General features: G+C 32.2%; 1 protein-coding gene across 1 annotated transcript; it reads right to left on the bottom strand.

Moving 5' to 3' along the window:
• Positions 1-10341: 10341 nt before the first annotated feature.
• Positions 10342-11002, bottom strand: LOC121172803 (uncharacterized). Its single transcript, XM_041005287.1, has one exon. It carries the CDS (start codon positions 10919-10921, stop codon positions 10571-10573), a length of 351 nt encoding a protein of 116 aa, XP_040861221.1. The 5' UTR covers positions 10922-11002; the 3' UTR covers positions 10342-10570.
• Positions 11003-12249: the final 1247 nt, after the last annotated feature.

Here is a 12249-nt window from a genome sequence, read left to right as displayed (position 1 = left end):
AGATAGTTGATACGATTTCAAGGCCTTTGAGAATTTTCTGCGATAACTCAATTGATATCTTTATGACTAAGAATAACAAAAGTGGAAGTTGAAATAAGCACATAGACATTAAGTACTTAGCCGTTAGAGGAAGAGTAAAAGACAAGAAAGTGATCATTGAGCATATAAGCATTGAGTTGATGATCGCTGATCCTTTGACTAAGGGCATGCCACCGTTTAAATTCAAGGATCATGTAGAGAGAATGAGACTTTGTTCCACTTTATGATTGTACACATATAGATTAGAGTTGAAACTTTTATATTGTGATATTTTCTTATATTTAGGTGCATATTTATTTATTTGAGAAAAATTATGTTTTGGACCAAGAATAAATATTGGGTATTCATTAAGTTTTATTACCACCTTGAGTATACTACTCATAAGATAAATTCAACCTAAAAAGAAAAAAAAATGATTTGCAACTAATTAAAAAGACTTTATTTCTTTTTCCATCGGTGGTCGTGGGTGGTGGACGAGGAGTTTTTAGGGTGGTTTGGACGGAGTTTTGAGAGAGAAGGGTGTGAAATCGTGTTTCTCACACTGAAAAACGTATTTATAATCTACATATCTCGCTTAGCGAGACAAGCGAACTTGTCTTGCTAAGCGGGAGTCCACTTTTGGCGTTAAGCACGACTTTTCATGCTTAACGCAATTCCTCTTGGGCTGGGATTCACACTAAGCACGACAATTCTTGCTGAGCGCAATTCCTCTTGCGCTAAACACAATAATTCTCTCTCAGTGCAATTCCCTCTAGGGTTGGAATTGCACTTAGCACACTTCTAGCGCTAAGAGAGAGGCCAATATTTTTTATTTGAAAAATCCCAACAGTCAAACCTTGGGAAAATGTCTTAGTAACCTCTAGTCAAAATTTGAAGATAATCCAACGGTTAACGAATTCAGGATCACGATTTTACCGGGATAAGTTTAGGTAAAATTTCAAATCTCATAATTTCAACTTAGGTCAATAAAACTCCAAATAACTCAACATCCACATTAAGAAAATCACACATGACTAATTCACACCATACCTAAACTCATTCAAGTCAATCATATAATCAAATAACACGATAAATACAATTAAATATCTATTTATAATTAGCGATATTTCAGGGTGTTACAACAACCACCTAAACCTATTCCCTCAAACAATTGATGGAAACAGAGTGCATCAATGAGAACGCTAATCATGCATGCACTACTATCTAAACGAGCTTTTACGTTAGTTTTATCGAGAAATTGTCTTAGAATACGTCACATTCGAAGACAATCATGTTTCGAAAACCGTCTAAGAATGTGAGATCGTGTTTCGAAAACGGTCTAAGAATGTGGTATATTCAAAGACGATTTTCGAACAAGACTGTCTTGGAATGTTGCACTTTCAAAGACAGTTCTGTCAAAAAACCATATTCAAATGACCCACATTCTATGACGGTTTCTTGATAAAACCATCATAGAAAGTGTTTTTTTTTATAAAAAAAGGTCATTTCTTTTCATTGTCATCTATATTACAAATTTAGACCAATACTTACATTAATTGACAGGTAATAATTTCTAAAATGTTTAGACTTTTTAGTCATGTGTAACAAAAGAAAGCCCTATATATACAAGCTAGAGCTAAAAGGGAAATCAACATGGATATTTCAACACATCATAATACCATTTTCCTTATTTTCTCCTCCAAGGAAGGCAAAAATAAAAAATAAACATAGTATATACACCATACCCTGGCAAGAGTGAATTTATCAATACAACTAATGAAAAAGTAACATGCTTCACCCTTTGGGTAATCATAGAGTTGTAAGCTTTTAAAATAGTCACAATACCCTCAATGTTGAGTCTTTTACATCTCAGAACACTCAACTGCATAATTTTGTCATAAAAAATACTTAGTAGTAAAATATGGACACAAAATAAAATCTGAATCTGTGTTGAGCACTAAAGTATTCAATGCTCAGAGAAGTTAATGCAATAAAAGTATACACAAGCCAGGAATTATGAATCAGACCAACAATAATTCACATGATACATGAAATAATAATAACTAACATCATCAAAATTACTTTAACGATCCAAGATTTATAAAATTCATATGAATTATTTAACCTGAATGGCATCAACGTAGTCAAAGAAGCTTGCAAGAAGAATTCTAATTAACAGTTGAAGAGTTATATTTTTTATACAAGTTGAAGAATTAATTTGCCCCAACTAGATGAAGGATTAATTTTAATTTCATGAATACCCTTCAAATAATGGGTTTACTTCCTATGCATGCCACAAAAATGTATAGCATGTTTTCTACCAATGCATTAGTTGATACAAAAAGCCAACCAATAGAATATTAGAATAGTTAGGAGGCAAATTACCAACATATTCATACAGTTGGACTCAAACATATGCTGCTTAATTGTTTTTTACAAAAATCAGGCATTCCATATACCTACATGCCTCTAAAATAACCCTAAATTGATTTTCTGTAACGGAAGATAGAAAAAGAAATCCAAAAATAAATACTTATGAATGGCGATGGTGTAAATGTCAAATATTATGGGCATAATCTACAAACGTTCTAAACTATATAAAAAAAGAGTCGAGCAAACAAGTGCCCTAAGGGTAAAAAAAATGAATAAATAAAAAATTACTATCAACAACCACATTGAAAATTGTTTCAACAAGTGCCCCAAATGTATTGAAAATAACAGTCAAGATGCACTAATAATACTCGTAAAAAGTTTTAACGATTGATTCCTTAAGTTATGCCCTAAAGACAGTTTCATCCTACTATAAAAAAAAAAAAAAAGCATTCGACATTTAATCAAAATAAAACAACAGCACCAGCTAACGTGATCCAAATTAATTGCTCATATAACCATATTTGCGTACTTTAGATTAACTAAGTTTCAATTTGAAATTCACCAACAGATACATATTGCTAATGCATGCTCACCTTGGTTAACTTGGGATTGCCTTCAAGAATCTGCTTCAAACCATCAAGTCTAACTAAAAGAACATCACAATATGCTAATAATGTTGCATGCTTACTGAGTTGGTGATTTGATGAATAAAGCTATGAAAACAATAAAGAATGTTAGAGTGAACTGTGAAGATTTAAGATAATTTATTAATTAAAATATTCATTATGCAGTTTGGAAAAACTTAACTTCTACTGATTACTTATCATGACAATTTAACATACTGCAAAATCTATCTTTCCAAAAGAAAACAGTGGGTGTAAAACTGACCTTAGTGATATGCATGCAAACACCTTGATTGATATTCCACAGTCGAATTACATGATTGGTATCACATGAGCAAAGAAGGTCCACTTTTCTTGGGTGGAAGTCCAATGACATTAGTTGTTTGGCATGCCCAATAAGTTTGAGCAGAGAACTGGTTGGCTATATCATGAAACAAAAAAACAGTATTAAATTGACTACAAAAAACAAAAGAAGGAGAAAATGTAAACAAGAAATAAAAATTGAAAGCAAGTAGAGGGTAGGATGAAGATGATCCATACTCGAAACAATATTAAACATTTGAAGTTATCAAATATACATAAAGACAACCAAGACAAATGTGACAAGTGACAACTTACTCTGACTGCATCCTATAGTCTCACAGATCTATCAAAGGAAGAAGTTGCAAAGATAGTTGAGCCTAGTCTAAACCAAACATCTGTAACAAGAAGTGAATGTGTTTTTTTAGTAGTTGCACAATCAAAATTTTCCATGTTCCAAATGAAAACTTGTCATCATAAACTATTTCCTTATTATCATTTCACAATCTTGGTAATTTTCGTCCATAAAAAAAAGTTTTTGTAGTGACTTCAAATTTACTATTTTATTGGGGGCCTTAAAACCATGTTTGGAGTAGAATTGTGCATAGCCTTTGACTTTAAATTTATACACAAGGAGATGGCGAAACTTTTGAAGCTTTAGTATATCTAAAGGCAATTCTCTAACAGAAGTTTTCTTAAGATCTAGTGTTTCTAGATTATGCAACTTGGAACCATTGACACCTTTGTGTTCCTTAAGCTTAGATATCTTAAATGATATAGATCAACAACTGCTACTGGAAACTTATTCAAAGGTGCATCTTCATAATCTAAAACACCTAGTAGTTTACAACCACCTGGAAATAGTTTGCCAAGAGATAAATTTTGTCCAACACCAAACATTAAGAGAGAAAGGAGTTGAGAGCCTAATCTATGAATATGTTGTTGCCGATGACATGGTAATGTGTCATGCATCGAAAGCCTTCAAATGTTTTCTGGCCATGCCATGCTTTGTTCTTTGACAAAAAAATACAAAGTTTTTGTCCTTGGACTTCAAAATGATAATCTCCCTTAGAAGATCATGGATTCATAAAGTTTTCACCCTTCCATTAGATGTTATCTCTGCTACATGTATCAAGTTTTTGTTTAGGAGCTCCTTGAGGTAATCATCTACAACATGTTCCTTTGTTTTTCCTTCTTTGGCTTTAATGAATCCTTCTGCTATCCACAAGCTAGCAAATGAATCTTATGCACTGAATCCGATAGTCCTCAGGAAAGAGGCTCAAGTACAAGAAACAATATTTCAAATGGTAAGGTAAATCATACCATACCATGATCAACTAAAACATAATCCATGAATGTTCAATTTACAGTTAAGGAATCAATCGTTAAGAAAATCCACTAAGAATGAAACACATTTTGGAGGTGCACAACCAATCACTTTGAAATGGTATGTTTCTTAATCTTAGCTTCTTTAGTCTCCAAGAGAAACTACTAAATTTGTCATGAATGACATCTAGAAAGGGAAGCCATAAAATTTGCTTGGTGTAATTAAGGAGTAAGAGCTTGTCTAAGAGCTTTTTTTTTTATTTTGCATCTCCTAAATGTGGGGTGCTCTCCAGCACTAGAAGCAAATATTTTCTTGCAAGAGTTATATATGGTATTGAAAACTATCACATCGAAAGAGCAAAATATACGATAAAATTTGAACAAACAAATGTAATTCAATTTATTTTTGAAGCTTAAGTACAACAACAAAGCTAAATTTTTCTCCTTCCTCAAAAGTAGTTTCAAGATCTTCAAAGCTTTGCTCAACTCTAAGGTCCTTGCTAATTATCAAACACTTTTGCAATGAATTTTTTCCCGAAAATATAGTATTAATAGAAAAAGCAAAGGTTGGAAATTCCTATCAGCTGCAGAGATATTAGAAAGAGAACATGAGATATAATTTACAAATTTCAAATGTAAAAATCATGGCATTGTAGATTTGGGATAAATTACATTACATACTACCAAACCAAACACTACTTTGAAGTTATACTATGATAAACGAGTAATAGTGAAGTACAAATTTTGAAATTAGTGTCTTAAACACTTTCATAATCAATTGCAAATTAGAAGCCACTATAACTACTTAGATTTACATGTATTATTCAATTAGTTGACCTTTCAAGCAGTACATCAAAGAGTATGATACTAGGGACATAATCACTGTCAAACTAACTATTCCCGAGTACATTGTCTCTTATGATGCATAACTTGTGGTATGCTTCTTGTTGGGCTTGATATTAATATTTTAGTTGATCTTTGTTTAAAGGAATGAAAGAATATAGACAGGTTTATTCAGAGTAGTTGAGGATTCCATTGATGTAGATGGATCTTTCTCACTCTCCACTCTAAAATATGCATTATTTATGCCCCCTTTCTTTTTATCTATTAGCTACATAATTTGCTAGAAGGAACAAAATTAGGAAATACTAGATTTAGCATATGGAAAATATACCTTCTCCACGTATTCAACTACAATTGAGTTGATTATTTTCTTGATAACTTCCTTGAAAACTTTGGAAGGTCCAAGCACCTCTAATAAAATGTTTTTTGGTATCTGTTGAAAACACATAATACAACCATATATTGATTTAATCTTATCTCCTTTATATCAAAAGACTTTTGCATTTGAATTTGCATATATTGAACTAAATTGCATATTACACACATAAGTTGTTCGATACTAGCAAGTACTATTTGGCTTGGAGTTGACATTTCCCTAATCCCATAGTAAACTATGGTGTGCAACATATGATTTACGTATCTGCTAAAGCTTTAAGAGCAACAATGTGATTCCAAATGGGAGTAGAAAATGGAGAGCACCACTTTATGGAGAATGATAAAAGTATAACTTAAGCATTCCATAAAAGCAACAATTATGGATAAAAGTAACCAAGAAATATGGGGAAAAAGCATCAAAATACCATGAAACATATGCAGAAACCAGGAGAATGACTATTATAGCCAATTTTATAGCCTCTACAATTAAGTTTCCAAGAGAAGAATATATTCTAGATATACTTTAGCCAGAATTTAAACATAAGAATCCTAAAATAGTAGTTTGGAGAAACAAAAAAGGAAAAACATGAATTCCCAAAGAGTTTTATATATCACCAAAGAGAATGCATGAGTGTTGTTACATTATTTAGTACCCATCCCACTCCTTTAATGACTAAAGGATATACTTCATGATTTAGTACCCAATGAATGATAGTTTTTAAACATCAGATTAATGTGGTATAAATGTCTAAAGTTAATATAAAACCCAAGTGAGAGATTGTTAGAAATTTTATAATTCCTAATTAATTAATGTGGACTACATATTAAATTATAATATTTATATTATCTATTTACATTTTTTATGGGCCCAATATAAATGATTTAATTTGGTAAACATATTAGACTATTAACAGAAAATTGATATGGGCTTAATGAGCGAAAACCAGTTTAGTCCATTATAATAGGAACCCTAATAGGTAAAGAAAATTGATATGGGCTTAATGAACGAAAATCAGTTTGGTCCATTATAATAGGAACCCTAATAGGTAAAACTTGAGGTATGGTTATGGTCCTCTATATATCAAATCAGAAACGGTTTTCTCCTCTCCCCACCTGAAGAGAAAACGAAGGTATCATAAGGAGTAAGGAGATTTGATTGAGAAAAATCACTGAACCAATAGTTCTTAATCACTACTTCTTCCGTTGCGTCTCAATTAGAATTATTTTATGGATCCAGGTATTCATAAAATTCTTCTTAATAATCTAACATAATATGTTCATTGTGATTATTAATATTTTATAAGGATCCCTTAAAATTACAACATTAGACTCACACTTAAGTTTATGTTACTACTCCAAAGAAAATTTTAGAGAAATATAGAGATAAGTATAAGTAATTGAAAGAAGTATATAGAACTTTCTCCTCAAGTATGTGAAATTTTATCTTGATATATTTAGAACTCTTTTTTAAAGCCTATAAAAATGGGAGATATTGCAATTTGTAAATTAAGTCAAAAATCAAAGTATTTCAAAAATAGTAAAAATTAGTCTTCTTTTAAATATCCTCTCCTCCATTTCTCTCATATTTTCTATAATCTTCTCCTTTCCAAGAGTAACACACTCCCTCGTACTTCATCTCGCATTGCCGAGGCCCGTTGTGTTAGCGTCCTCCATATAATAATGAGAACGACGAGGTGCGTTATCATTGAAAAACGAGAATTAATAGTTATAATGAGATTAACCTTGAAGCGAAAAAAAAAATGATGAGATTAATCTCTAGAGACGTAAATATTAGTTAAGTATATATGTGCGTGAAAGAAGAGACTGATAAGACTAATTACTCGACGTAGAGGTGAACGAAGTGGTGGTTGTGTGAGAGAAGGAGTGAAGGTTGCTTTATAGCGTTGCCAGGGACGAGGAGGACCATCATAGGTGCGAATTAATAAATTGCGGAAATTACTGATTTGCTCTTTCGGGGGAGTTGTGAGATTGCGGGAGAATGGGTAATTGTTGGGAAGTTTAAGGGGTATTTTTGGAAGAGTGTGGATGCTTGTGCTTCGCGTGTGTTGGGTGTGGTCCCAAAACACTTTGACATGTTTCTGATCCATGGTGGCGCCAGTGCTGCACACGGTGCAACTTTTTCGTATATAGTAATACTTGTGCTATGTGCTTGCGCAGATGCATTTTTAAGCCATTACTGTATAAAAAATAAACTCTACTTAAGAAAACAATATTAATGTAATATTTATATAGATATGTAAATAAATATAGGATATGAGAAAAAGAATTTTGCAAAAAGAAAATTAAACTTGAAAAGAAATATATATGTATATATATATATATATATCATTTAATGTTATTAATATAATATTTATATAAATATATAAATAAATAAATTTTTGAATAAATAAATAGTTAGTTCGATGTTAAGAAATTATTTTTTGTTAATTGTGGGAAATCTTAATTCTCTTCCCATTAAGCAAATAAAATTATTTGATGTATTGTAAGAATATCTAATTATGTTATAAATTAAAATACATAATTTAAAAAGTGAAATTTTTATCTCAATATCGTGTCACTCTTTTGTAAATTAGAATTATATCAATTTTAATATTATTTTTGCTTGGTTTTCTCCATGCCTAGCATGTCTAATATAATAGCATAATGCTTAGGTGATTCTTTATTTTTATTATTTTTTGGTAGGTGATTTGTATTGCTTAATTTCACTAGCACGTGTTATTTATATTTGCCATCTATTATTATGATGTACTGGTGTTTCGAATTGGACATACCTTATGTCTAATGTGAGTATTTTTTAAAACTTAAATATGATTTTGATCTTAAAAAATATATAGGATCATTTTGAGTCTGATGCTTTTTTTTATTATTATTTTAGTACTTGAGTTTGTCTTGATAGTGTGTTTTATGGGCATTCCTATTGGTTAACTGGATTGGCATGATGTACCGACCAGTTGTTTACCATTTTAATTTCTCTTGATGCACATGGTATCGTGTTATCATATTTTGGATGATTGCTCTCACAGTATACTTCTGTCATTTTGGTATTGGATTGACCAACAACCACTTTTAACTTCAAGGGTTCGAGTATCTTTTATAAGAATTGAAACCAAGTGCTGAACACAAAATAATCCACCACCCCCCAATCTCCCATGTGATCCTTCTCCTTTCCTTTGGTTTGGGGCGCCAAACACTGTACATGCACTTTGCCAAACTTATTTTGTGGTCCACCAGCTATTTGGACTGCTTACAGTGTGTGGTTGTTAACATGTTAATTGTTACCTTTTTATCCTGTGGTTGTTAACATGCGATAATATGAACCGCATGGTATTCTAACAATACTTATACCCCTTAGTTTGGACATATCTTAAATACTAGGTAGGTGAGTTAATTTTGCATGAACGTAACAGAAGCCGGTGGTCATATGTTTCTTAACTCATTCAAAGAATATAGAGTTAAAACTTAAAAGTTCCAAAGTTTTCTCATTAAATCTCGTGATTTAACTCTTGCTATTGAGACAAGACAACAAAACTAGCCATTGCACAAGCGTAATGCTTCATGGTGAAACAAGGCTATTATTGCCTTACTGGTGTGGATTTTTATGTTGGTCTACAAGCAATCCACATGTACTTTCCCAGTAGCTGAAAATTTGGTTACTTGACTGGTGAAACTAAGGCACCAGCCAAGTCTAAACTCCATTATGCTGTTCAGGATGCTGAACACTCCATGAGTATGACATGGCTAGTAAACTCTATGAATGAAGACATCAACAAAAAGTAATGAGATGCACTCGGATATGGATAAGAAATTTAAATCTATGAACTAATCCTGAAGAATGGAGAAATCTGACAAGATGGCATGCAGTATTTAAATACCTATAAGATAACTGGAGCTATTTATTGATTATCAAAGGAAAATACCTATATATGCCAAGCATTGTAATAAGATAGTCAGAGAAGGAAAATTCTTCATAATTCCTGGTCCAGACGAGTGATAAGCAAGAGTCATTTGGTGGTGCGTTTATAGATGAGTTGTATCTTTTAGGGATTATGAAGTAACACAGGAGTTCTCTTTTACCTTTTTAACTATATTTTTTTTCCTTTGGTAAAATATAGTTATAGATTATGAAACTAAAGTAAGGCTTATAATTAATCTCAGACATGAAGCAGAGGTTTTGCTTGTTCCATTTTTCTATCCTTGGTTCCTTTCTTTATCTTCATATATTCATTTTGGTTAGCTATTTTGTGGTCGGTAAGCATAGTAATAGTAAATTCCATCGTTCATTTATTAGTATCTCTTGTCTCTGCCATACTCAAATGTTCCTGACTGTAATGGGTCAATTGCAAGAACTTCAAATTAAGAAGTCTGAAGTCTGAACATACCACATGATTGATGAAACAAAGGAACCAAAAGTACATAAATCCAAGGAACAAAGCTTAAGAGTTAAGACTTTTATGCAACTATGTAACAATAATCAATTTTAATATGTTTTACCATTAAAATTATAATTATTAATCCAATAAATTACCAATCAATAATTACTTAATTCAAATTTTGATCAAAAGTTTTATCATACTGGCTCTCACAAACCAATAGTTTCCTAAGAGGTTGAAGCCAAAAATCTTCAAGATACAACACAGGACTGTTTAATCTTTATAAAGCTATAGCAGTTCCAGAATCAAAGTCCAGCCTTTCTAATTGATACATGTGCAGCACAATGCCCACAAGAGAATTGCCAAAGCCGAAGCCATAGAAGCCATTGCATAATACCCACAAAGCCTAGAAAATCTTGACTTATTGAATGCCACAAGTGCATTGGTGGCACCCGAGAAGGCGAAGATTATGCATATTATGAAGGCATGGAATGTTCTCGGGCGACCCTTGAAGACTATGGTGGGAACTGGATTGTTGTCTATGTACTCATAAGGAAGCTGAAGGAGGATGGTGATCACTGTGAAGCAAATCCCCAAGACACACTCTAGAAGGGTGTAGTGGGGAATTGAGGCTAAAGTGGTTTGATAAATTGTTTTCTCTTCGAAAGTCATTGTTGTAAAGAAAGAAAGAATGCAAGGAGTTTGAGGAGACCAATTAAGCCATGTTGGATGGTGTGGATATTGTGAAGTAGTATATGTATATATATAGTATAGTATACAACTAGCACCTTTCACACTTAATTCATGGAAATTTGTGAGACACTTCTTGGAAACTTGTGGGAAGGTTTTGAAATACACGGTGGAAGAGGGTGAATATGGTGTCTCTTTCACATGAAACTTCAAGGAATTTGGTGCCAAAGAAAAAAAAAAAAAAAGATGTGAGGATATTAGAAAGTTGAGATGGGGTCCAAAGTAAGGAGCATGAAGGAGTGTCGTGGACTTTTTGGCATAGAGGAAGTTTCCTCTCTAATTACTACAACATAGAAATTGGGTGTGAAATGTGATTGTGATTGTGACTGTGACATCTCTTTTGTTAATGGGAGCTAGATGAAAAGATATTCCTGAAGACTAGGTTCATCAAATAGGTAGGGGTCATCTATGTGATTAATCAATTATATTGGTTGTGCTAAATCTTAAATACTTTCTAAACCACCACTTGTGTATCGACATTTACCTATTTCATTTGTACCATAAAGTGAACAAGTTGAGCCCTTACCCGGGGTTCACGTTCACGTTCTCTCTCTTCTTCTTTTTTTGTCCCCTTCTTTTCCTTTAAAGTAGAAGGAATATGTCTATGAATAAGGAACAAGGTTGGAGCATTTACTTGAAGTCAAGATAATTACTTAAGGTTGTGAAAATCGATTGTCTCATACATTTGGATAAACATGTTGGACAAAATATTTTTGATACCAGGTTAAAACTTTACAAGTCCAACCCAGCCTTTATATGCCATTGGGCGAAGTTGCTAGATCACTGGCCTACGTTTTACTAAAAAAATGAATGTTTAGCCTAATTTAATAATTTTAAGTTAAAATAATAGTTAATACTATTTTGTTTATAAAAAATCAAGCCAATGAACTCACTTCTTCTAATATAAGAAAAATTTATTAGATAGTTCGAATCCATCATGTATCTATTGTATATGATTCTGATCAATTTATATGTGATATATATTTAAGTTTTTTTAATTTGTAGACTAGTCAACTTTAAACATGTTAAATTTTCAGGCCAAATTTGATTGAGCCCAAATTCAACTGGATTTATATTTCAAACTTAGTCCACAAACTTTAGCTGGCTAAAGGCTAGGTGCATCAAGCAATGGGTGTTGCTAGGTGCACCAACATTATTGTTTGTGCATCCAGAAATTTTAAATAATTCTGTAAATGCCCTTGCACTTTCTTCTTCCTTTATAACTTGCTTTTTAACGTTTTTTTTAATTT

The sequence above is a fragment of the Glycine max genome, chromosome 1 (genome assembly GCF_000004515.6).
Source record: "Glycine max cultivar Williams 82 chromosome 1, Glycine_max_v4.0, whole genome shotgun sequence".
Taxonomy (NCBI): domain Eukaryota; kingdom Viridiplantae; phylum Streptophyta; class Magnoliopsida; order Fabales; family Fabaceae; genus Glycine; species Glycine max.
Note: the sequence above shows the minus strand (reverse complement) of the source record. Positions and strands in the feature narration are given on the sequence as shown.